The 26,280-nt window shown below is 43.6% G+C and overlaps 2 protein-coding genes across 4 annotated transcripts; both read left to right on the top strand.

The window, feature by feature from the left end:
• Positions 1–457: 457 nt before the first annotated feature.
• BCL10 (BCL10 immune signaling adaptor) lies at positions 458–8,046 on the top strand. Its single transcript, XM_052665868.1, has 3 exons — positions 458–592; positions 4,246–4,534; positions 5,627–8,046. Exons 1-3 carry the CDS (start codon positions 515–517, stop codon positions 5,992–5,994), a joined length of 735 nt encoding a protein of 244 aa, XP_052521828.1. The 5' UTR covers positions 458–514; the 3' UTR covers positions 5,995–8,046.
• Positions 8,047–8,084: 38 nt separating this feature from the next.
• CUNH1orf52 (chromosome unknown C1orf52 homolog) lies at positions 8,085–25,966 on the top strand. 3 transcript variants are annotated; one of them, XM_052665867.1, is made up of 5 exons: positions 8,161–9,053; positions 9,162–9,369; positions 9,994–10,070; positions 25,206–25,318; positions 25,741–25,966. In XM_052665867.1, exons 1-5 carry the CDS (start codon positions 8,502–8,504, stop codon positions 25,829–25,831), a joined length of 1,041 nt encoding a protein of 346 aa, XP_052521827.1. In that variant the 5' UTR covers positions 8,161–8,501; the 3' UTR covers positions 25,832–25,966. The 3 variants fall into 3 exon arrangements, with proteins under 3 accessions (XP_052521825.1, XP_052521827.1, XP_052521824.1); XM_052665865.1 differs by lacking the exons at positions 25,206–25,318; positions 25,741–25,966 and having other exon boundaries at positions 8,085–8,241; positions 8,618–9,053; positions 9,994–10,532; XM_052665864.1 differs by lacking the exons at positions 25,206–25,318; positions 25,741–25,966 and having other exon boundaries at positions 9,994–10,532.
• The last annotated feature ends 314 nt before the right edge of the window (positions 25,967–26,280 follow it).

Raw genomic sequence — 26,280 nt, 5'->3', positions numbered from 1 at the left:
CAACTGCCCTGCAGTGCTCTTTGTTCTTGCAGTCATCCAGGGCGATGTTAACATCCAGCTCTACGGAGATCGGAACAGTGAGCATTCCTGTATTTTTCTGTGTTCTGGGCAGGATGTTTGCTATGCAACGTGGTTATTAATAAGCCAGCGGAGCAGGTATCCCAGTCAGCACTCTGAGTATGACGCGATGTGGCACCGAGGGACGTGGAGGTCACGGGCTGACGGCTGGACTAGATGACCGTAAGGTTTTCCACACTTAATGATTCGTGTGACTCCACGAGCCAAACAGCGCGGCAGCGGGTGCAGACGGCAGCGACTTGGCGCTGAGTGGCGCAGCAGCACAACATCGAGCGCCCGCACCGCCACAGCGGCCCGGCACGGCGCCTCACTGCGCGTGCGCCTGTGGGCGGGACGGCCGCGCGCCTTCCTCGTGGGCCGGCGGGCGCGGCGCGGGAGGGGCCGGAAGCGGGGCCGGGGGCGGTTTTCCCTGCGGTGCGTTCGGAGGGGTTCCGCCATGGAGGTCTCTGGCCCGGCCTCGAGCGCGGTCGGGCGGCCGTTGACAGAAGACGAGATGGCCGACGTGAAGAAGGAGGCAAGTGCCGGGCTGGATTGCAGGCGGGAGCCGGCGCGGTGGGAAGCGGAAGCGCCGTTAGAGCGGGCGGGAGCGCCTCGCAGAGCGGAGTTCCCCGGCGCGGCCCGGACAGCGCTGGGCTGTGGGTGGTTGGTTACGTCAGAGAGGAAAGCAGTTTGCCTCTTGTTTGATGACCGTGCGAGTGCTCGTAATGTACAGTGTCCTATGTACCGATTTGTGTATATTTGTGTATATTAACACTGTGTGGCCTCTTGGGTAATTTTTTTTTTTCTTCTCTCCTATGCCGTTTTTTCATTCAGAAAAGGATGGAACTTAGCTTCGTTCCTTAACAGCTTTATGCGTGCGGCGTCTCCTTTAAATGCTTTGTCATAGTTTGTGAGGCATGTTTTTCGAGTTATTGCTTGCTTCTGTGGAACCTCAGAGTACAAGTGCAATAGGTAGCATCCAGTTGTTACAGCAAAAACAAAACAAATGAAGGCAGGACCTACTTATATATCATGTCACATGTGCAGTCTGACTTAAATTTGTCTGTGTTAGTGACTGAGTTTGTAGTTTCTTCTCCCAGGAGTCCATCGGTGTCACATCAGCCTCTAATCTTACAGTCCCATATAGTAATTGGAGGACTTGATGGAAGGCTGGTGTGTAGTAAGAGAGAACTTTAATTTTATCATCAAAATGCAGTACAGTAAATCTGACTGTAGAGACTCTCCCGTTGAGGAGGTTCATTGCTGCTTCAGAGTATGCTCACTTGGTTGCCCCAAAGTCGTTCCAGTACCTCTGATCAGGCACATTCATTCACCACATTCACGTGTGGTGAGCTGTGGGCCAGGTCAGGTGCTGGTCTGTCTTTGCGAAGCAGCACAACGCTGCTCAGAGCTCGCAGTGCAGGTGTGTGTGAGCGTAACAAAAGGAATAGCTGCTTGTCCAGCTCTCAACTAGATTAAGTGGTGATCAGGGCAGCTAGGGCATCAGAGCAGACCCAGCTTAACTGCTGTGAGGGCACAATCATAGTAGAACTTAAACAGGTATTTAATTTTTTACCTCTCTTATCCAGGCTCCTGATACCTTCTCCTTCTCTACCATTTTGTCACATCAGAGAATACTTAAAGCAACTGCCTAGATGGTCATAGGAGTCTTACACTTTTCTCTGCGCAATGAGCTGTGAGATAGAAAAGCTGCACCACCAGAAATCCCATGTGTGTTGTGTGACAGTGCACCTCAGAAAGCTCTTTTACAGGGGTCATCCAGCCTGGGTAAACTTGTCTGAAGGAGAAATTACAAAGGGCAAAATCTAATGGTGGAGATCTGGGAAGAAGGCAGTGAGGCATGCAAGAACATTGATATAGAAACAGATATTTAAAGCTCCTGTTCTTCTATGTTTACTCTTTCTGTTCCTTACAAACTGCTAACCTGTGTGGACAGTTGGGGGAATTCAGAACTGATGCACTTAATGTAGTGTAAGGCACAGTGCAAGAAGGTGTTAGTCGAAACACAGTACTTTTCTTTTGAGTAGCAACTTGCTTTATACTTCTAATGCTAAAAATTTTACTGACTCTTGTGTCTCAGAGTTTGTTGATTGATCCCTTGTGGTAGGAAGAGGTACAAGAAATGGAAAAAATCAGTGTTGCTGGCAGTATTTTTAGCACAGCCTGCTGCAGTTGGATGCTTGAGGTGTGTTGCAGAGCAGATGGATACAAGCAGCACTGCTGCCCTTCTCTGTTCTTACAAAGTCAGTTAGGCCAGCACCCTGTGATTGCACAGGAAGCTGGATCGAGTCATCATCCACTTGTGGAACTGGGTCCTCTCACTACCAAGCCCAGAATAAGAGCAGGGACAGATGCAGCTGCTGTGTGCCCCCAGCCCAGAAGAGCCACCCGGCTCCAGCTGTACTGTTATGCTCTGGATTCACATTGAGTTTGGTCTGGCTGTGGCAGTTTGCTCCTGAAATTTTTCTTGCTCATCAGTGCACAAGTAAAGCGAAGAGTCGTTTCCACATTGCTTTCGTAGAATATAATCTCAGTGAGTTGGAGGATATTTGGAAGTTTTCTTCAGGAAAAAGCATTGATTGTTTCTTTCATCACTTGTATAGTAAAGCTTTTTTCCCCACTTGTAGCCCTCAAATTGCTTTTTCTTTGAATTAAATGAGGCAAATTTGATGAAAGGAGAGAAGCGGGATTTTTTTTCACATTGGTAACTTTCAGCTAGTGGATCTGCCTTGTGTATTTCTTCACAGTGAAAACTGCTGGCACGGGAAACTGCCAGTTCTGTAGTATTATGTAAAATGAAAGCTTGTTTTTCAATTAAAAAGGTATCATTTGTGACTCATCTTTGTAGAGTAGTAGATTGGTTCTTGAAATCAGAGTTGTGAACAAGATGTTAGTTCTGTTTTGAAGTTAATGTACTGATTAAAATAAGAGTTGGAGATACTTGCAGTTGTGTGAACCCTATGAACAAGGTAAATAAAAGTCTTTATGTTATGCTATGTGTGAATAAATACCTCTTTAAAAGAGAAGGCACGTGATCTTCCAAAGAGGAATTCAAAGTCGTGATGTTGCTCCTGTAAATTAGCTTTGAAGTAAATTGATATTTGTGTTGTAATTGAATATGGTAATAAAAGTTAGTTTGTTTCTGGGGAACCATAGCGTGTGAGTGGAGGTGGGACTCCACACAAGGTGCTGCAGTGCCCAAAGGTACTTAGTGGCACTGCAGTTCTGTGCTCGGAACAGGGCTCTGCTTCACCTTTCCCAGTGGCAACTGCCTGCCTGCAGGGCTTCTTAGGCAATTGGTACAATCCCCTCCCAGGGGTAGACTTGCATCTTTTTTTCCCCCTTCTCTTCTCTTTGCTGGTCATAGAAAAGAGTTAAGCGACTAGTTGACGCTTGTTAGCTGGGGTTATGCTGTAGGAGGTAGCGCCATTTTGCTTCAGCCAGTCATCAGAGTTGTGCTAATTTCCATGCATTGGTGCTGTGTGTCAGGGCTGCACAGGTTGCTCCAGGTGTGTGGTATAAAGCCTTAAACCAAAAGAAAGCAGATGGACAGACAAAAAGCAGCCAGTAAGTCTGTTCAAAGTAGGTGCATCTGTGGAAGGAAGAGCATGTATTGTGGATGCCAGTAATCTGGTGGTGAAGCGGTGTGCCCAAATAACTGTCTGTCTAATGCAACTTTTAAACGGTGAGTATGTTTATACTGTTGCTCTGAGACTGCAGTTATTCAATGTGCAGAGAACATTGATCATGACAGTGTGTGTCCTGCATACAAATGGTGTAGAGATGTGACAATGTAGACAAAATGAGTGGCTGCTATTTGTGTTTTATTGGTTTCATTTTTTTTCATTTTATTTAAAGACGGTTCTGAAATGTGATAAACACAGACTTAATGAAATATTTTCAGTGTTTGCCTCCACTGGCTAGTATGCATTAAAAATTCTTAGATCACTCAGGAAAATGATGAATTTTCCTTTAGAAAATTTCGGAAAAAAAAAAAATTCCCTTTTAAATAGATGCAAGGAGAAAATTCTCTGCATATGATATGCTCATAACGTAGTGGCATCTTTAAACTATTTTATTAACCTGTAAGTCATAAAGATTTTTCAGTGTAGCTTCTAAATAAATTGGAAGACTGAAAGATCGACTAATGTTTGTTTTGTTTTTCAGGCTTTAGAAAGGATGCGTCCTTACTTGTGTGACAAAATTATAGCTGAGAGACACTTTGATTACCTACGTTCAAAGAAAATACTCACCAGAGAGGACACAGAGGAGATCTCTTCGCGATCTTCTAGTAGGAAAAAAACTGGGAAGTTATTGGACTACTTGGCAGAAAATCCAAAGGGACTGGATGCTTTGGTTGAATCCATCAGGCGAGAAAGAACACAAAACTTTCTGTTACAGAAGATAACTGACATAGTGTTGAAAGTCAAAAATGAAAAACTTGAAGCTCTCAAAGGTGAGAAGTTTGTACTAATGTACTGTAAGACAGAAGTTTTATTTTGAGGAGCTGTGAAACAAAAGTCCTACAGCTGTGTGTTCCTTACAGATTTTTTTTTTTTTTTTTATTTTTTTTTTGCTTCCTCTAGTTTTTGGGACAGCATAGTTTGAAAATTTCATAGTTTTCCATTTAAAATCCTGGGCATATATTGCTAGTTTTACTTCTTTATTTTCTGAACATGTAATAAACAACAGATCAGAGAAAACAGCTGTGCTGTGTGTTGTTCTAATGAATAAGTTTGTTTCATGCTTCAGTTCTACTTTCCGTGAGCTTCTAATTCAGAACTCAGAATAGGTGATTATCTTCCATCTTGCATTGCTGTTGAAGCTATTTGCTGCAGTGGCAGGATGCTTTGGTTTTGTTAAACTTTGCATCTCAGCAGAAGATAAGCCTGCAAACACAGCATGAGGGGGAATTCTTATTCTTGCCTTCAATGTCAGAACTTAAAATTAGACTGTTAATCTCTTTCTTCATGCAGTCAGAAGTTTTGTTGACATAGAAAACTTAAGTAGCTATATGTACTCATATTTGAAGGCAGAAAAAGAAAGTATAAGGTATCTAACCCAAAACCCTTACTTCCTCTTCCACACCCATAAATAAATAAGAAGGAAGAAAGTATATTTTTAACTCCAGAGATGAAAGAGTTGAATTTCTGTTTGGCTTCAAGTATAGCAGCTGTCAAATGCAGTCTATTTTGAAGTAGAACCATGCAGCTGAGCTTTTAAAAAGTTAGTTTGAAGATTATAGTGAGAATATTCTATCCAAAGATAGGTCAGAGGGCTGAAGTGACTTCCTAGAGGGAAGCTTCAATTACAGTGCACCATTATCAACTAGTAGCTGATACAGAGAAAACTTTTTCACGTGGTTGACTAGATGATCTGCTTGTGTTTTCTGATTTGGTGTTAGTACTGGAATGTCACAGGTAAGATGAAGACAGTCTGTTAAAAGTGGACACAGCTGATCCTTAATGACAGCTTTACCACTACTAACTCAGAGCACAGTTAAAGGATGTATCCTGATGTTGATTTTATTCTCTGCTCTTTGTTTCAGGTCTAAGTTGCAGCACATGTCTGACCTCACTGTATGGAGGAACAAATAATCTTTCTAGATCATATTCTGATGAATCCAATTTTTTTGATAAAACAAAAGACAAAGAATCTACTCATATGCATAATCCAGAAGAAGATTATAGCACTGCTGCATTTATGTCTGCTGTCTCTCTTCATTCAATGAATCTACCTGTTGCAGAGATGGGGAATGCTGAGAGTGCAATTTTTTCAGCCACTCTTCCAGGCCCTGGAGACCCTGGTGCACCCCCTCTCCCTCCAGAGCTCCAGTCAGAACAGCAAGAACCATCTACTAGTTCCAGTGACAATTGCTTTTTGCCTTTAAGGTCACGTTCTCTTCATCCACAGTGAACTTAGTGACATTTGTCTGTTCATCCAAATGCTACTGAAACTGAGCTTCAGTCTTTTAAGGGTAAAAAAATGTTTTCAAACCATTAATTTGGGTAATCAGAGAGAACAATCAATGCTACTTGATGTTTTTAAAGTCTTTTTTTTTTTTTTGTAATCGAGTGTCTCTAGCTGCTTTTGTTTTTCTTAAGGAGTTTGGTTTTTTGTTTCTTAATTATGGTACCATACCAGCAGAAGTTGTTTCTTTGTTGTTTTGCTTTTTTTTGTTTGTTTGCTTTGTTTTTAAACCAATATATTTAAGATACCACGTTTAGTTGCAGGTACTTAAGCTGCAGTTACAGAATAGTAACAACAAATGTCATTTTTTTTTTTTAATGTTTTGTGGTGAGTGAAAAAGCAGCAGTGATTAAGAAAAGCACTGAGTATTGAAAAGTAATGTCCTGGACTAAAAGCTTAAGCTCACATGCAGAAAAGCTTAAATTCATGCACTAAATTAATGTGTCCTTCATATATGAGTATAATTTGCAAAAAAATATTTTCATTTGGGGGGGAAAAAAAAAAAAAGCCTTACTAAATCTGTAGCTATGCTTATTCACAAGAAGGCTCTTAATTTTCTGGACTTTCTTTGTCCGACCAGTAAACTGAAAGGCACTCAATATCAAAGTGATTTTGAGCCAGCAAGTACATATTCACAAGCCCTAGCATGTTATTATTGTAATATAACTTAGAAAATCATGATTTGAAATGCACTTTAAATACAAATTCTCATTAATTTTTAGAAAGGAAAGGTTTTTTTTTTAAAACTCGTGAGGGCTGTCAGAAAATGTTTTGTATAATGCTGTTAAGGACTAGGGCTTGTGTGTTTTGTCCTGGTGGGTGAGCAGAGGAGTCTCGTGGCAAGGAAGTGCCCTTAACTGAAAGATTCTTGGAAGTGTTGTACTTCAGATACCTGCTCTTCAACACAGACACGTTTACAGTTGTTTAGAATTGAAGGCATTTAAACTATTTGATCATGGGAAGGTTCTCGTATTTCTGAACACAATATAATGCAATATTCCTCTTATACTCTGCCTTAACCACTTTAAAATGACTAGACGATCTTTTTCTTGGAAATGCACTCTTGCAGCATTCTGTAATGCTGCTCTTCAAAATGATGCTTTCAGTATATCGGGAGACAAGTTTTGTATTTCTTGCTTTGAATTCTTTTTGTTTTCATACAGCTGTGTAATTCCATTCAAGACGAAAGCCAGGTGATACCTGTTGTGTTTTGCTTTTGCGCAGACAGGCCTTCTGCAGGACCTCTGCATAGTCTCTACACTTTCATTTCATGTTTGCTCTGGTTTCAGGAGTAGGTGAAAATGACCTGCAGTGTTCAATTGTCGTCCATATTCAGTACGTGAATAGCTTACATTTGCTTATAATGTGAGCTTCTGCTTGTGTATTTATAAAAAAGCCTGGTCTTGTAAATGTCCAAAGACCTTCAAGATGGTGAAAATGATTCCAAGTGAAACTCATCAGTACAGATGGCGCTCTGGGATCTAAATTTAAGTAAAATCTTGCTCTCTAACATGAAATAAAGGATAAGTGCAGATCTTTCTTCCCTTAACTTGTACTGCAGTTGCCCATACTCAGGATGCATCGAAGTCTGTGTCTAGATATCTCTTTGGTTGCTGTATACGACTTGAAGAGTTGCATGTGTGTTTTCAAACTTTTTTTTTTTCCCTCCTTGTTTTCACTTCCTTGGAAGTCTAGACTTGGGTCCCTTCTTGGGTTCTTGTAAATGGGGAGAGAGCAAGCTTGGCCTTAACTGAAAAAGGGCTTTAGGTCACTGTGTAAACTGTCTTGGCAGTTGTATGTCAGAACACACAGTGTGAGCTGCCTGCCACGCTGCACAGTGAGCAGCAGGCCTGCCCGTGTGGGGAGCGCTCCTGCAATGGAGCTTCTTAACCTGAGACTTTAAATGAATGTATTATCTTATTAATGTTTATAATGGGCATTTTTAAGAAAAATGAAATATTTTTAGCACGACTTTTGAATAAATTCTTTTGTATATTTGCTTGTTTTCCTGTTTGCCTTTATTAAAATGTGTAGGCTCTAAGAGACTCTAGGAGTAGCTCGTGCCAGTACCTGGATGGGTGGCTTTGGTTTTGTATGTGTGAGAGGCTTTTCTTCTTTTTACAGAAGTTGTCTCTGGTGGAAAGAGTGACAGTGTGAAATCTGTGTTGGTACTGCCTTGAAGAGGGCATGAAGGTAGGACTGCCTTGAAGAGCCCCGTGGAGAGAGAGCACACATGTGAAATGGAGACCTTGTCTGCTGTGTGTGGCTCATGGCTGGTATTGCTAACCTGAGAGTCTGAATAACAGCAAGAGTGCTGGGAGTTCCTCCTGCTTTCCAATGCCAGCTGCGGGGCCTGATTGCCTGCATGCTGCCCAACAGCTGCCACAAGCTGATGTGGGTGGAGGTGCCCCAGAGCGGTGCTGGGAGCCTTACCTGCCCCGAGGCTGAGGGCAATGCCATTTCTCTCTGTTCCCTCCAATGAAGCTCACGGGTGTGAAAAAGAGAAACGGAGGTTGACTCAGTTTCACGTCTCATTCTCTTTTCATCTGTGGTCCTTTTTCCTTTTAAGCCCTAACTTACCGGGTCGAACGCTCGCTACTCAAGTGCGAATGCAGGAAGGCCAGTTATTTCCCTCCCTTTCTCCCGGACGCCGGTTGCCGCCCGCAATGCAGGCCGGGGCCGGCGGGCGGAACCCTCGGCGCGGGGTCGGTTTCCGTGCGGGCGGCGAATTGCGCAGCCCCGCCATGGCGGCGGAGGGAGAGGATCCGCTGGGCTACTTCGCGGCCTACGGCAGCTCCAGCTCCGACTCGGAGGCCGACGAAGCCTCGGCCGAGGAGCGGCAGACAGGAGCCGGCGCAGCGGCGGGGAGCAGCCCGGGAAGCCGGCCGAAGCTGCCGCCGCCGGACGAGCTCTTCCGAAAGGTGTCCCAGCCGCCCGCCTTCCTCTACAACCCGCTCAACAAGCAGATCGACTGGGAGAGCCGCGTCCTGCGGGCGCCCGAGGAGGTACGGCCCGGGGGGAGGGGGCTGCCCCGCCCCGCCCTGCCCCGGGTTGTCCGCCGGCTTCTGAGGCCCGGCACGTGGGGCTGACTGCTTCTCTGCTCTCACCCGCAGCCGCCCAAGGAGTTTAAGGCGTGGAAGACGAACGCCGTGCCGCCGCCGGAGGTGTACAGCCCGCCCGAGAAGAAGCCTCCGCCGGCCCCCGCCGTCGACATGGCCATCAAGTGGTCCAACATCTACGAGGACAACGGCGACGACGCGCCGCGGCCCGCCGGCAGAGCCAGGTTCCTGCCGGAGGAGGAGGAGGAGCACGCGGTGTCAGGTAGGGCGGGCGAGGGGAGCTGATGCTGCCGCTGGGGCTCCCGGCCGGGTTGGTGCCCAGCTGCAGGGCATCCTGTGGCATACGGCAATCATTGGAGTCGCAGAACCGTTGAGTGTGGAAAGACCAGTGAGATAGATGGTTGTAGTTCAGCCCTTGATCCGTGCCCACTAACCACGTCCCTCCGTGCCACGCCTCCACGTTTTTCAAATACCTCCAGAGATGGTGTCTCCACCGCCTCTCTGGGTAGCCTGTTCCAATACATCAGCGCTCTTCCTGAGGATAAATTTTGCCTAATTTCCTCCCCTGTTGACTTTAACATTACTTTCTGCTTCTAAAACATATTTTCCAGCTTTTTATCTTATCTATTCAAACAGTACTTCTTTGGGGGCAGGTACTGTGCAGCGTCTACCATAACAAAGCCTTCCCTCAGTTGAGCTATGTTGAAACAGCAAAACATTCCTGTTCTGACCACATTCTGAAAATGAGGATGCTGTTTGTTAATATTCCTGTGCCTTTACTCCAGGCGTCTCAGATGTGGCCGAGTTAATTGTTCACAGATGAGGATGGTGTTCAACACAGAAATATGGCATTGCTGACTTTTTTAATTCTGTCTTTTGTTTAAAGATGATGAAAAAGATGATGAACCAGCTTATGCTAAGAAACGGAAACTAGACTCCGGGGAGAAGACAAAGAGGAAGAAGGTATAAGCAGAATACGCTTGGTTTTAGTGTGATGAGAGTTTAAATGAACTTGGATTCCTCTGGAATGTGGAACAAATACATGTTTACTGAATTTCTCTCTCCTGTTGGGTAGGGAATTTTATTTCAGCAGTATGCTTGCCTTTTGGAAAGCACAAAACTTAACGGACAGTGTTGTGGTAGAAACTCATCTGCTAAACAAAATTTAAACCTGTTAATTTAAAGAGGTGTCTTAAAACGTTGTGATGGAGACTTGTGCTCATGGGTACAGGATTCACTGGTATTTTGTTTATCAAGAAACCTGGTAGCGTGAGCTTTTCTTGACTGATTTTTCCATTGTGTCAAAGCCTTTTATAAAGGAGCATATACTAAAGATTCTTTAAGTATTGTACTGTGATTTGTTTGAATGATGCTGTTTTGAAATTTATGTAAAGATAGTCACTGGAATAAAACTACATTTTGAAACACCTGTGATATAAATGTTGCACTGCATGCCTGTTGAGTGGGCGCAATTCTGTACTGTATGCATTTCGGTGCTGTATTTCTGAAGACTCAACAATCCTCAGGGTTTTGATTGTAATAAATACACAACTGCAAACGGAAATATTGACCTAAAAGTGGAGTTTAATATTAGATAAATCGTGATATTGTATGTTCTACATCATAAAACATGAAGCTAACTGATAGAGGAGTTGAAGCATTTGATGTATTCTTCCAAAAGCTGAAAATAGCAACTAGATATGTACATGAGAAATATTAAGATAAAGCTATGGCAGAGCCTTTACTGTCAAATTACGTTTACTTCAGTGCTAGTTAAGCTTTTCATAGTATTTGGGCCAGTGCATGCTGCATCTGTGCTAACTGCTGCTTGGAATTTGGGGTCTGTAAATGGAAAAAGTAACAATGGGCTTTGAGGGGAAGGTAAGGGCTGCTCTAGGTTTATTGTCAGCTGAAGCATCTCTGCCTTAGAAATCTGCACTGAGATCTGCCTACTGATACAGGTTTATCTGGTTAAGCAATCAGTGTGCATGTCAACGTTCTACATTTTCCTTCTGTGTTGAGCTAACTTGAATTTGGTAGATTTTATACCCATATGTGTATTTAATATTCATATTTTTTAAGTGATCTTTTAAAAATATTCTTTTAACCTCAGTATAGAAAAGTGTATTTGTGGTTAGTGGGTATATGCAGCTTCAGTCATCTACTTCAGATTGCAATTGTCATGAGCTACTGTTTAAGATCAAATGGCTTGAGCTCTTTTTACAGAGAAAGGAATTATAGTTTTGTTGATGTGTTAAGTCAGTGTCTCTGAATGAAAATGCTCCCTCTGGTCAGTTCTCTGTATCTTCTGATGTCTCTGACATTGCTGAGAATTCAGCAGATGGCTGAAATTTGAGGGATTTGACATGAGGTGTGGGATTCAGTGGGCTGCCTAATTCAAGACTCACAGCAGTAAGCCTCTCTGCTGCTGAAGTGCTGCTCGAAGTGTGTTACAGCTGAAGGTTAATGTCACTAGCTCTGGAAATAGGTTGCATTCCCACAATAGCCATGGCCAAGAAGGCTTTTGTCCTCGTATTGTGTGCCCTGCCTTTCTGCGAGGCAGCTCAGGAAGTTAGCATGCTAATCGCTCCTTTTGTTTTCAGATAATACAATATACTTGGTGTCCGGTTGTCTTGAAGCTAACATTGTCAGATACTCAGTTTCCAAGGAGAAAAGTAGCATGTCTAATCAGAGAGAAGAATGATTAATTGTGTTATTTAGGCGCTTAGGGAAACCTCATTGTAAACAGGGACCATGGTAGCATCCCTATTCAGGATACATGGCAAAGACAACTATTTGTCTTCCTAGGACATCTGAAACAAGAAAGCCTGTCTGAAGTGGAGGTACCCAGATGAACCGATTCTGTTGCTGGATAAGTTTTATTGGTAGAAGTGGATTGAGTCTAGGGAAGTTCTAGCATTGCTGCTCATGAAGCAGGCAGGCCCTACAAAGAAGCCCAGAGCAGAGAGGGGACTGACCTTCCTGTGCTCAGAGACAACAATATGTCTTTTTTCTGAGTAACTGAGATTGTCTAAAGGAAATTTTGTATCCTCAATGAGTTGTAAAGGGAACTGCAGACCTCCCAGGCATGGCTAACCTAAAGGCAAATTATGGCTCTGAAATTAAGAACAAGAGGCATTTGGAAGTTCAGCCTGTGGGGCTACAGCCCAGAAAGCTTCCATTGAGAGCTCTGTTTCTAGTGGCAAGCTTTGACAGTGTGGTACTTCGTGAGCAGAACTGAGCTCTGGAGGGAGAAAAGCACGGCGTGTGTATCTGGTACAAAGAGGCTGGTTGGAGCAGCTGGGTTGGGCTGGATAGAACACCACTGGTAGCCAGGAGAGGAAGGAAAGAAGAGAAAGCTCACTGATTTTTGTGAGGATTAGTAAAGTTTTACTCAGATACTCTACAATGCTTCTAAGGAAAAAATGGTGGTAAACTAAATTATAATCCTCATCTGGGGTTGGACTTCCAGGTCAAAATTACAAATGAATTATCAGTGATACAAAGAACTGTGAGGCTGCAAAGTTACCAGCTGCTGTTCAGGTTCCTCGAAGATGTCCGTATTCCAGGGAGGATGTCACAGCCTTGCGATTATAGGAGTGCATCCAACACGTGCAGTGGAAAAAGAGGCTCTTCTCAGTGCTCTTTTTGGATGAGTGATGCTGATTCCCAAAGCAGGATGAAAATGGTAATGATGTAGTGCTTAAAAAAAGGAGGTGAGGTAAGTGTGAAGAAATGAGCAATGAGAAGCTTTTCTAGTTTGTTTCAGAAGCTGAAGAGAAAAGATGAGAAGCTGAAGGGCAAAGTGAGGTTTGGGCTGCTAATAGAGAAAATTTGCTTCATCTGTGCAGTGGGATCTGGGAAATGCATGAGCGAGTGCTTACTGAACTTAAACTGATAGCTCAGCTCAAAGATGTCTGCCTAGAGAACAGTTTGTCCTGGATTGTCTTTCAAGAGGAAACTGATAGGGAACATACACCTCCGCTTACACATGTGGAATATTGGCTTTGAAAATCAGCCTGTTACTAACTCAGCACTTGCACTGTTTTTATGATGAATCAAATGTAATGATGATCATTATGTGTAATGGGGGTAAAAAAAAAAAAAAAAAAAAAAAAAAAGGCAGTAAGAATCCCTACAAGCTTGATCTGAATTCTCTAAAAAAAAAGACTTGTCAAGAGTAGAAAACCAGTGGCTGGAAGGCAATTTGTTTGCAATGAACACATTGTGCTGCTGTTTCAGATAATGGCCCCCATGGCAGGCAATGCTTCCTCTGAGAAGTGCTGATGGAGAGATTGCTGCAAGGCATCACCCTGCTAGGCTGCTTGTTGTTCCTATGTGGAAGCTCCATGCATGCCAACGCTATCGAAGAACTGATTCATTTACAAATGCTTTGTGATAAGCTTCAGGCTGCCAGTGTGAAATTGAATCCTGTGAAATGCAGTGTGTTCTACAGAGACGTTTATCTCGATCCTGTAATCAGTGAAGGAGAGGAAACGGGAGCTGTGTGAGGCTGGCTGCTCTTTCTCTGATGACAGGAAGCTCATTTGCCAGTTTGCTCATCTTGCAAAATCGAGGCAGAATTTGGATGAAAAGGTGTAATGCTTTCACTCACCAGCAGGATACAACTTGGGTTTTCTTTTGCTTAAAAGGCTCCTGTGACCATTTGTTTTAGCTTGGGCCACTCAATATAAATAAGTTCAATACTGACACAGACAGTTTGAGTGTGGGTTTAATGTGGGAATGGAGCAGTGTGTTGAAAGAATATAGCAGCTTGATGTTACAGATAAACAGACTCCTTAAAATTCCAAATGGGATATGTTTAGAAAATCTCTTAGCAAAGGGAGGCACCTTAGTAAGAATATAACTCCAATCCTGCCAGCAATGTTTTCTGGCTAAGGTCAGGCTTAAAACGTGATGCAATGAGAGGCAGAGAGCAGCTAGGCATTCTGTGGGTTGGTCAAAACTTGAAGATTGAAACAAAAGCAGCATTTCTGTACAGTAAGTGATTGGCAAAATACAGAAAACTACCAACAGAAATGTCAAACAAATGGTTTGGTTGTTCAGGAAGCTTCCAGTGAGACATGGGAATCTCAGTGAATGATTCTTGATTCAAACCTTTTGGTAGCAGTGAATTCTTTTGTCAAAGCTAGTTAAGTCCTATAACGAGAAACCAAGAAATAGTGGGAATAACAGAGGAATGGGGATTCTAGTGAGCTAGTTCTTCTTTTAAGTCTCTGAGGTATCACCGGTCAAAGGAAACAACAGGTATTCATTGGAGCCTGCTGAATTTGTGTCCTCAGTAGATGTGGGCTTAGATCAGTTGGTCTTGGAAAGGGTAGTTGCACCACAGATTGGAATGGTTTTTTTGTTGCTGGTTCCTTTGAAGTATTTTCTTCAGGGCACTATGAAAAATTTGGAATTTTCAGGGAAGCTGGGACCTGTGGGGCTGGATTGACAAAAGAATGCAATGAATTCAGTGAATGGAGATAAGCATTTTTGGTCCTTATCAAATACCCTTATCAGCGCTCTTCATTTAGAAGATGAAGTGCCCTTCATCTTTAGAATGCTTTCATCTTGATAGCTTTCAAAAGATTAATCACACCTTTGCTCTGCTGTGGCTGTGAGCAACAGCATGACTGTTCTGTGCTTTGCTGCCTTCTAACAGCACGAGCTGTTCTTGGGGGCAAACACTGATTTCCCTTCCCTTTGCTTAGCTTCTCCCACCTCCTTCATCCCTGTATATGGATTAACACAGAGTAATTCTGGGAAATAGTAACGGGGAGAGGAAGTGAAACCACAGGACTTACCAGAGGATGTTAATCCTCTCCTCAAAACAAACCAAACAAACAACACCGCCCAGCAGCAGGCTCCAAGCAAAAGCAACTGTGAGCTTTTCTTTTGGGAGGCAGAATGTGGGCCACTGTTAAAATTTTCTGGCACTGTTGTTGAAAATTTTCTGACATGCCTTGATGAGTCAATAGAATTGCATCTTGTGTGACTGAGAGCTTTGTATATATCTGAAATGTTTCAAAGACTGGTAATTTAACATAGTTATAACATCAGCGTGCCTGATAGCAAAAGCTTGTTTGCAGGCATGCTGTGTAATAGCTAGGAACGCTGACTTTTGTATAAGCTCTGAAGTTTGCTTGCTATTAGTGACTTGTAACTGGTGTGTTCTCACAGGACCTTGGTGCATCACCACATGCCTGTAAATATGCTGTATCTCTGTGGTAGTTTAAATAAGTCACGTTGCCATGAGCTCTGACATAGTAATAAAATACTGCTTGCATCTTACGTTCTTACATTTCTCTAAGTATCTATGTAGGTACCTACCCAGTAGAGGGAGCTTTTGCTAACTGCTGGCATCGTAGCTGCTTTAAGGAGCAGCACTACTTTATTCGATAGACTGCACAGAACCAACCTGCTAGTTTCAGGTTTTGTTGTTCTCTTTTTCTATGTTTTAATTAAAAAAGAAAAGAGAAAAAGAAGAAAAGAAAAGCAGAAAAAGACGGCCTGTTACTTGGAGGTAAGAAAGTGAGGCAGAACTGGCTTTGAAAAGTTCTACTCACCTGATTTTTCCACGCTGCCATAAGCTTCTTGCTTTTCAAAGAAAAACAGACATGTTTGTAACTTGAATTTTAAGCAGAAGTTTTACATCTTTTTTTTTTTCCTTCTTTCATAGAACTTGCAGAAATAAGGCTGGCACCGGTAGGTCACCCAGTCCACCTGCCCCATTTCCCATGGGAGTCTGTGCTGGAAAACAGTGCTTCCCTGGAAGACAGCAATGCAGTGAACGCCATCACCTCTTTCAGTCAAGTTAGTAGATTAATGATTTGGTAGGAATCAGCACAAACATGCAGAGGAACAAGAAAGGTAACACCTTTCTTTTCCATTTTGGGAGGCATAAAACCCATTGAAGTAACTCTGTGGCTTATGGACTTATTTACAGAGTGGGGACTCCTATATATAAGTACAGGTGTAAATGGCTGAGGATGACATTTGGAATTATCAAACATGATTTATCTCAGGTTTTTCTCAGTTCTTTAGTTGTAACATAGCCAAATAAAATGTAATTCCTATGTCAAATAAAGATTCTAAGGTCAACGACGAACTTTAGCAAAAGATACAGCTCCCGAGGGCATTTTTTGTAGTCAAAACAGCCTAGTAATGCATAGTATCCATGTTCCCTTGGAGCAGGCTTCTGCTGAGGACTACAATGCTGCTGTACCTGGAGAAGTAGCCAGAACTGAGTGCAGGTAGGTCCTACAATTTACTTACAGAGCAGCCCTTAAAAGCAACCTTTTTTCTTCCTCAAGTCTGCAAAAAGAATGAAGAGAAATTGCCATTATACAAGACAAGAAGCGGAGGTCCTAAGAACTGACAAACTGCATGTGCTTAGGTTTTTAATTAAAGACCTCATTTAACTTTTCACAGGATTTTTGGCTCCATACAAAGCTGGAAGTTAATTATTTTGTTTGCTGTGGAAACACCTAATGTGATGAGATGTGCTTAAAGGCAAAGATCACCATGACTTGAATGTACTCCCTATAGCTCCATGCGTGCCTACAAGGTCTGCTGCTGGATGTAACACAGGTGTGTCGCTGAGTGCTCTGAAATTCAGCCTTCAGCAGGCAACATGGGGGAACTCAAAGCAGTCATTTTTACACAGAGAATGTTATGCAGACCTTGGTTTCTGTTTTTTTGGTGTTTTTTTTTTCCCCCCCATTCTACAAATGTCCCACACGTTTTCATAATGCATGATTTCACAGAAATCCTCCTGAAAAGCTATCACATTTAGTAGCAGATAGAACTGATTCCTAAGTAACTCTATAGCATTTTCCATTGGTGCTTTTTATATCATACTCAAGCATTAAGGACCAGTAATAAAAGCTGTAGGGAAAAACTGTCTCTCCTAGTACTTGCTAATTCATTTCAGAAAGTCTTGATTTTCCACAGTTACACTGCATGTGAGTTTTATTTGTTAAATACGCAGCTCTTCTGTTCTTACTGCAGAACAAGCAGATCCTCCTGATCCTCCTAGTCAATGCTATAGGGTTGCTGGGAAGCTATATGTGGTATAATCACTTTAATTCTATTTCTGATATCATGCTAATGGATCCTTTTCAATCTGCGGCTACATTTACATCAGTAAGTCGTTTGGCACAGTAAGACAATGTCTGTAATGTGAAAGCACACCGCAGGCTAACTCTGCTTTGCCCACCAACCTGCCACAGCTGGAGTGCATTAAAGGCACTCCTGGAGCGCGTCTTCTGCTTTGGGCTTCATCCAGAAGGAATGCAGCTGATGTACTCTGAAAACCAAAGCACATGCTGCCAAGGCAGTGGGGAGAGTCACCTCAAAAGTGCACTACTAACCCCAGCCAGTAAGCTCCTGTTACCACTGCCTGCTGCAAGGACAGCAGCATCTGCAGGACACACCTCACTGGCCAAAATAAGCTTTGCTGAGGCAAATGCAACTGTATTCAGATTGAGTCCAAGCTTCATGCTTTTGGTAGTGTGCCAACACTGCCTTCTAAACTTAGCTTTTTCCTTGTCTTAAGTTGTTTTTGTGTGGTTTTCTTCCATGTTAATGGTTCTTATGTTAAGCATGGGGGTTGGTGGAGAGTGAAAACTACAGTAAGTTTAAGCACTTATCCTTGCTTATCCATTGTAGCCAGTCTAGTAGCATTTCTTGTTAGATGTGCCATTCATTGCTGCAGCAGTTTATATTTGAAGCTTAGCTATGTGTGCATCCCACTACAGGCCATGGAAAACCAGCTGTATATGAAGCAAATGATATGTGAACTCGCTGACAGGACTATGGCACTGAGCACCTGGTTTGTGATAGTGGCTGAGGCCTTGTTACATATCTAGCAGTAGAGCAAGGAAAGTGATTTGTGTTTTTATTACGCCTTGAAAGAATGGATCCCTTTCCCCTCCCAGTGCTTTCTTCTCAGGCAAACTTGTAGCAAATCTGAATCTAGCAAGCTTGCAAAAACTTTTTCTTTGCCATGCAGTTGTCTTAAAAGATGAATTTCTCCCTGAGGACATTTCGGCAAGGTGAAGAGAGAGATTGATCGTTTCCAGATGCTCTTTGCTGGCAGGCAAAGAAAAACTATTTCAGGTAATGTTTGTGAGTGTGTTTCCAAAATATCCACTTTGTATGCAAATCGGGCAGGGAGAGTGCAAGCCAGCATGATAGACATCCTAAAAGTGCCTGAGATACATAGGTTTTCATTATTGTGGCTGTGGGTTACTGGGAGGCTCACCCCTGCTGACCTTTGGAGCTTCCCTTTTGTGTCTCCTATTTCCAAGCAGAGAAAGGAGGTATTTTTCATACAGAAATACAGAGGCCACGCTCAGTGTCCTTGTTAGACAAATCACCCAGCACTCCTTGCTTTAAAGTGGAATCAGACAAGTAAAAATCCATCATACATCTTTTATTTGATGAGCTGTGTGCCTTTGCTGGTAAGCTTCCTAAATACTTCTTGCTGGCATGACTTGGCAAATGACAATGGATTTGCCAAGAGGTTTCTGAGGGAATACCCTGCATCACAGAAGCAGAGAGACCTGATATATTTTATGTTATCTGAGACAGTGGACAGATGGGGAGAGTGAGGGTACATTAGCATCCTGTGCTTGGTGCACTCCATTTCAGCCTCTTGCAGAGCACCAGCAGGACTCACACAGCAGCAACTGGAGTCACTGCTGCTTCTGCCTGTGCACAAGAAGTCAGTATTTACTTGGGTGCTGACTGCCTTGCCTGGCAGCAACATCCTGTCTCTAATGACTACAATCTGATGACTTCTTAATGGTGAAAACTAAGAACCAACCGTTCCTTTTAGAGACCCCGATGTCTGGAAGCAACATGTGTGTCTCACTCTAAGCAGTTGTGCCACTGAGTGGTGGAAGCCATGGGATCATGTCTATCAGAAGCAAAGGATGTGCCTCTTGGTAAGCAGTCTTTCACTTCCGGCTGTTATACTTCTCAGGACGGCCAGTATGACAACACATCTGCTTGTGCACACTGAATCAAAGCAATCAGCTCTTGTAAGCCTGTCTCCATTCTGACACTGGTCTTTAAACCACTTAAAATGATTGTCATGATTACTGATAACAATACTGAAGCTGTGTCCTGTAGCAGAAGTACAGCTTGCCCTGATGAACGGGACAGAAGACCCTGTGTAGTCCTGGGTGAAGAGGCAGCACTGCAGTTTGCATCTAGAATTGGCAGCGGGATGGACAGAATTCTGCTCTGCAGTGACAGAACCCAGGACGTGGGCAGCATCCCTGGCTGAGCCCTTCTAGGGCCAAAGAAACGCGTAGTGGGCCTGAGGTCTGGAGCTGGGGTGGCCCTACTTTGAGCAAGTCCTCTGTGGAACTCTGTCCTGGTACTTATCCCAAAAGTGGTCAGCAACTCAGATGTGACTTAGTAAGTGAGGATAAGGAAGGAAAGAGAGAGAAAAGAGGGAAAGGTGGGAGTATAGTTCTCTGAGATTGTTTGGGTAGAGCAGGTGAATACCTAAGGGCCCTCATTACTGTGCAGAAAGGAAAATGAGGTTTAGAGGACAGGTTTAGAGCACTGCTTCACTTGCTGTGTTTCAGAAGACAAGCAGAGGGGGAAGGTGGCTCCAAGTCAGGTTTTAGAGTGTTCTCTGTGAGAGCAGGATGTAGGTAGGAGGAAGCCAGAAGAAATTGAACCTCATCGTTTTTGTGATTGAAGAAGAAGAACCGGGTACTATGCCAAAGAGAGCTTTGAATCCAAACACATGGTGCTAATGGTTTCGATGTGCTGAAGCTGTGGTTGGCCACCTGTAGTGCTCCAGTGTGGCTGAAATGCATTGTCGGTGTGGGGGCAGAGTGTGCGTGTGTCTGTGTGTGTAGCCGACTTTCCCTTTCCAGGCCTGCAGGTTCTGACCTGCCAGCCGCTGCCCAGACAGAGCCCTGCCTGTATGGCAGCACAGCAGCTCAGGTGGGCTGCTGATGTAGTGGGGTCTGAGCAGGAACCGTAGCCATGATGCCTGATAGACAGCACACGTGGTTAGAATGTGCTGGGTGGAGTCCTATTCCGAATGATGCTAAAACTGGCAGCTTTGCAGTGGGACCTGATCTTTCTTTCTTGTTGTTCATGAAGATAGAAGCCTCTATGTGGTTGAAATCTGTTTTGTTGTGTTTGGTTGCAGGTTTTTATTTTGAGGAGAAGGGAGGTAACTTCAGGTCTTCAAAAGTAAAAAAGAGATCAAAACCCTGGCAACTGTTCAAGACAAATGAGAAACCTCCCAATGAAGGCCTTTCTGTCACCTTGGAGACATCATTTAAAAAAGCGAGGTAGAGTAATTTTAGTTTCAGACTTCCCTTTGTCCTTGTCCCTCCCATGCAAATTCTGTTTTTGTACTTACATATCCTGTTTAGTTTTGCTTTTTTTCTATATAAACAGGGGAATTTGGCAAAGCTAGGAGAACACTGAAAATGACCTTGCACATGATGTTTCAGAGCATAAAACCAGTGCTTGGAAACAGACAAAGTTAAACTTGCCCAATAACAGATTAAAAAACAAGATCAAACATTTTCAGATCATACAGATAAACATAAAAAGCTTGGAAGTCTTATTTTATATTCTTGGACTTTTATGTGTTGCTCGGTCTTTATTCTGCAGAAGAATATGGGATTTAGGCAACAAGGTTTTTGTGATAAGAAGAGAGGATGGAGAAAGATTAAATAAGGAATAATCTAATATGCAGTATGGATGTAATCTAGTAACTATTCACTGTCAGAATGGACACTGTTGTTCTGTGCTGTGGAGCTGCAGGGGTTACCAGGTGAGGCTGTGCCATGGCTGGAGACGGGAGCAATTAGAGAGGAGATTAGGATAAAGTAGTGCTTCTATCCACTAAAGAATGTAAATATTTTGAATATTTTCAATAGCTCACACTTCTCAATACCAAACCTCCTCCAAATGGTACCATGCAGGCCAGCTACAGGAAGCACGGAAGCCTTTCTGTGTACCTGAAATTACCTGAGATACGTAGACTTTCCGCTCCCACTCAGAAAATATTTCAAAACAAATTGTTTTAAAATTGACAGATTAGATTACATTTAAATATCTATTTTATTGTGCTGTTAACGTTCTTGGAATGTGGGAGGGAGCCATGCAGGACAGACCGGCAGTCAGCGTGCCGGTGCCCACTGCCACCTCCTCCTGCAGGACGGCCACAAGCAGTGCGGGGTGGGAAAAGATCCTGCACAGGGCCGTGCCATGGGTTTCACTGCACAGCCACAAGCAGAAAGTTGCATACGCCCTTTTCTATGCACACGTTTTAGAAGAATATCATGCGATCAGATGTAAGCTGTACTGCTGTGCACGTGTGCACTGCTGTCTGATGGTGACCACCACTTCTTAACCACAGGCTTAACGAGGCTTATTCAGTACAGATTCAATATACTATGTAGTTATATGTGATTTTAGATAATTCCTACACACCACCTTTTCCATAAATGCTTTTCATAGAACAATCACTGACATCTTATCTTCCCCTCCTGGTTGCTGCTTTTGGGATAACTCTGTGTTTCCTCACAGCCACCCCTCAGTCTGGTGGTGCCTGTTGACGTGTCATGCTGTAATGCACACTCCACCTCAAGGAGGATAAGGTGGCATTTCATCTACGTTCATGCCATAGGATGCCTGCTGCTTTGGATGAGGGGCAAGGTGGCTGTCAGCACTTCCAGCCTGGGAGCCGTTTTTGATAGCGGCCATGGGGAAAGCCAAAGTCAAACATTGAGGTGAGTTTGGGCCAAGTGTGATGCCCATGTCTGCCGGTGACATCAGTGCCAGGAGGCAAGAGCTTGTGGCCTATAGCAGGGGCACACTGAGCTGTTGTTATGGCTCAGGCCTTGCAAGTGTGACCAGTGAAGGGGCGCAGGGCACAGGCAAGATGCTACACTGGCACCTCCTGTAAGCCAGGACTGACAGAAGAGCTGACCAACACCAGGTTTACGTGTTTAGAAATATCTTCTAACAGGAAGAGGCACTTAAAACTAGATTGGCCTGAACGTGAGCAGACAAGATTCGTGATTAAGGGAGCACAGATTAGTTTATAAATGTATTTTTTCACCTCAATTTTCTTGGATTCTGTTGTATCTACTAAGGGTGAAGCCAAAGAACAAACATTATAAGGGACACAAAGAATTAAAGGAAGCTTGGCCACAGTACCTCCCCATAAGCTGCTGTGTGACTGCCTTTTGTGTCATCATAGTGCTGAAGGAGAGCTGGGAGCGAGCTGTCAGCAGATGGTAAGCAGCAACCCTGGCAGGTTTGCAAATGAGGGAATTTCCCTGCCTGAGCCAGTGGGATGAAGTACTCATCTTTGCTGGATTGCTCTTTACAAGTCAAGAAAGCCCATCAGGTCAAAACATGTGCTTCACTGTGGCTGGTCTAAGGAGGAAAGCTTTTTTTCTCCTGAGCAACACAGCTCTTTCTCTGTTCCACTTGGTAGGTACACTCCAAGAGATGCAAAGAAATAAGCAAGAAAAAAAAAAAAAAAAAAAGCAAAAAGAACAATAACAAACCCAGGCTTCATTTACTTTTCTAGTTTTCAGCCACCCTAATGAAGTGGTGCGTCTGTTCTGCAAACAAACTGTGTGTGACACACTGACACACGCACAGACTTCAATGTCATCACCTCTTACTACCAGCTGCACTGTCTGCTCCCTTTGCTACACACACAGTGGAGAGACAGAACAGAGTGGTTCGTATGTAAAACTCCACAGGGTTCCTCTGGCTCTTTTTTTCTTTCTCATTTTGTGGCTTTGCAGCATACAGAGTAGCTATGATGAAACAATTACATACGCAAACATACAAAGGTGTTTGTTTTTTCTGAATGATAGAATTATTTTGAAGATGTGAAAACCTACAGAAACAGCATAGGTTGCTTAAAACTGGAGATTATAACTACAGATTTTTGAGCACAACACAGTATACAAAGTTCTTAAAAAGGATCTGTGTTCCAATTTAAGGACTTTCCACCTCTCTTCTTAAATACTGGCTTTCCTTTTTACAACATTTGGACCCTTTGCACTTCACTCAGAGTTGGAATTCAGAGTTCTGAGGCTGATGATTGAATAAAAATTACTATTTCTAATGGTAGAAGTGGGGAAAAAAAGGAACTTCAAGAAAAGGGATTCTCCTCAGAAGGCGTTCATTAAATGTGTTCTCCCAGTGTGAACTGGAAATCATTCAAGATATTTTCCTTACTTATTGAGTTTTCCAGGATTTGTAATTAAATACGCGTTGTATGTGCAGCAATTTTAGGACACTCTACACAGCAGCATTTATGGTAGGTGCACCCAGCAGTGCTGAGGGTCTGCCTGCCTGTCCTGTGCTCCTGCTCAGTGTCAACAGATACTGCTCTGGGATGCAGCTCATGGCTACTTAGGAGATGAGTTTCTAAGTTTGGGCCAGTATGCAAATACTGTGAAAAACTGAATGACGGCAATGACTTTGTGACAGCACACTGCTGAGAATTTTGCTCTTCTTGGGGCAGAACCAGCAGGAAAATTCTTTCTTGTGACTTACGAATGTGGTCCCAGCCAGAAGCATATAGTATAAAATAGAAAATGGTTATTTAGTATTTTAAGTTCCTTTGAAGAGGCTCTTCTGATGTTTAAAGCATAAACTTGAATTTGTTTATCTTTTGCCTGACCATACAACGTTCTCGTCTTCAGTGTTAACATTCACTTCAACCCATGTGGAATGTCACTGATCTGTCGGTTTTGTCTCCATGTTAGGAGAAGGCTATGGTGATGATGGTCATTACACCTACTATTTTTACTGTGTGGGTGATGCCTTGGCTTCCTGTTAGCCAAAATACTTTGGTATTTTTAGCATATCTTCAGGGGGACTGGCATCCTGCAATAGCACTCTAATGCTGTAAGATTGCAGAGGTGGTAATGACAGTGCTGAGGTTCAGTGACATGCTTTGGAAAGCTCACTGGGAGGTTAGCATGTGTTTCCTAAAAAGACAAACATCATCTCAAAAAACTAGGTGCAAGATACAAAAAAGAGCTTGAGTTTCTGACGCACTGCTGTTTGAATAAAGTGCAGAAGGCAGAACCATTAATGTTCCAGCTGCCTAATTCGGCTATGAACTGAAATATTTTCATCACACTACTTATTTGAATCATTTCTTATTGCTTTCCTGTTTAATTTTAAATTTAGCTTAGTAGGACAAGCAGACTACTGGCAGTACAAGAGCATCACAGGATGGACTGGCAGAGCTTGTGTTCCCGGGAGCATCCAGCAGTTGGTGGCTGCCAGCCAAAACCTGTGCTGGGTATGGGATCTCAACAGCGCTGCCTCTTAATGCATTGTTTGGATTAAGGAGATTTTTGGCAAGGATGTGCTTGAGGAGTCACTGGTCTGAGCCAAACACTTGGCTGCTCTAGAAGTCTAAAATTTGCTTTTAAATAGTGCACCCCCAACTTCAAATGGGGCTGGAGACCAGGGAGTCAGTGGTGGAGCCAGTTTGGTCATGAACATCTTTGCTTTTGTCTGGCCTTTAATCTAGCAGGCTACTCAGGTCTAGAATATAAATGAATTAGTGCCCTGGTTTGTCCTTGTAAGAAGATAAACAGCTGTATTCCAAACCTGGGAGCCACTGGGGTGCCTCATCTGGCTGATCAAGAATAGCTCTGGGTGTAACAAAGATGTGGATGGCTGGAGTGGTGTCTGCATGCGCAGATCAGCTGCTCTGCAGGATGGAGATAATGCATGCTGCCATTAGTGGCAGCAGGGGCCAATAAGTTTCCACGGAACTGCTGCTTTGGTCCATTTGGGTATCAGGAAGGCAGATGTTGTCAGTAACTGGAGTGCTCAGAGATTTTATTGATTAATAAAATCTTAGTCTGGTAATGGGGGAAAAAAACCAAACAAAAACGTTTAAAAAGGTTTTTCGTGTACAGAAAATGCAGCCTGCTATTTGTTTATAGTCACACTGTATTTAACCAGTCCTGAATGTTTGTCAGTGTCCCAGTGAGAGCTCTTCAAGTTGGTGCAAGCTCTGTTTCCATCCCACTGAAGTCACTTTCACATTCTGTACAGGGCCTGCTGAAGCGAATCACGTTCTGCACTGCGTGCTCTGCAGCTCCTGAACAAAATGGGCTGAGCTGGAAACAAAAGCTGGGCTTTGACTCCTGCTGCACGGGCTCAAGTGAGTTCCAGCCAGATCCTTAATGTTATTTTATCTGCAGGGGTTGTTTTTTTTTGTTTTGTTTTTGGTGGGGGTTTTGTGTGTGTGTGTGTGTGTGTGTGTGATAGAGAGATCAATGCCACCTCTGTTGGGCAAATACAGGATGCATAGGGATTTAAAAAAAAATAAAATCTAGCTGCCAACAAGAAAAAGTGCTTTGTAACCATTGCTTGGAATGGAAACAATTTTTAAAGATATGGATCAAACTGTGTTTATAGACCCACCGTTGGCAGCTTTTCCCTGGGCCATTTCCTGTGTGCCTACTGCAGAGAGGACTCATGGAAGTGTTTAAACTAACATCTAAACCATATGGAACACGAGGAAAATACTGTGCGAGGCTGCATAGAAAAAGAACAGTGATGCTGAGTTTTCTTTTGTTTCCCCAAGCAAGAGACATGGGAGAACAGGCCCAAGGAAGGACTGGGTCATAGCCCAGAGGTGCTTTCACACCCCTGTGGTTCTGCGACTGCGTGACTGAAGTTGGACGGACCTTCAGAGCTTTCCTGTGCTGCATGTGTATGGGATGGGATCACTGCTGTGGGGCCTCGAGGGGGTCATGACTAGAAATTTGAATCAATTTTTTTTCTTTAGGAAGATTCGACTTCAAACGTCATTAATAATTCAACTATACAATGGCTTGGGTTGGTAGGGCACTTAAAACTCACCTGACTTCAAACCCTGCAACAGCAGGGACGCTGCTGCCAGCTGAGGCCGCCTAGGGCCCCCTCAGCCTGCCCTTAAGCACTCCAGGGCTGGGTGCATCCAAGGCTGCTCGGGACAGCCCTTCCCTCCGACTTTGGCAAGGGACAAAATCCGCGAACACGTGCCGTTTTCCCCAGACCCCGGGCAGCGCTCCCCGCGGCCCGCTACGCCGTACTGCCGGCATGGCGGCGGGCACCAGGTGCGGCGGCGAGGGCTCTCCTCGAG

This window comes from Tympanuchus pallidicinctus, unplaced genomic scaffold (genome assembly GCF_026119805.1).
Source record: "Tympanuchus pallidicinctus isolate F22 unplaced genomic scaffold, pur_lepc_1.0 scaffold7, whole genome shotgun sequence".
Lineage (NCBI taxonomy): Eukaryota > Metazoa > Chordata > Aves > Galliformes > Phasianidae > Tympanuchus > Tympanuchus pallidicinctus.
Note: the sequence above shows the minus strand (reverse complement) of the source record. Positions and strands in the feature narration are given on the sequence as shown.

Bases quoted from the DNA above. Each gene is read 5' to 3' on its own strand.
- BCL10 (XM_052665868.1), top strand. From the start codon at position 515: ATGGAGGTCTCTGGCCCGGCCTCGAGCGCGGTCGGGCGGCCGTTGACA. The intron at 593-4,245 runs GCAAGTGCCGGG...TTTGTTTTTCAG, and splicing joins TGGCCGACGTGAAGAAGGAG to GCTTTAGAAAGGATGCGTCC. The intron at 4,535-5,626 runs GTGAGAAGTTTG...TCTTTGTTTCAG, and splicing joins AAAACTTGAAGCTCTCAAAG to GTCTAAGTTGCAGCACATGT.
- CUNH1orf52 (XM_052665867.1), top strand. From the start codon at position 8,502: ATGCCATTTCTCTCTGTTCCCTCCAATGAAGCTCACGGGTGTGAAAAA. The intron at 9,054-9,161 runs GTACGGCCCGGG...TCTCACCCGCAG, and splicing joins TCCTGCGGGCGCCCGAGGAG to CCGCCCAAGGAGTTTAAGGC. The intron at 25,319-25,740 runs GTTCCAGCCAGA...TGTTTCCCCAAG, and splicing joins TGCTGCACGGGCTCAAGTGA to CAAGAGACATGGGAGAACAG.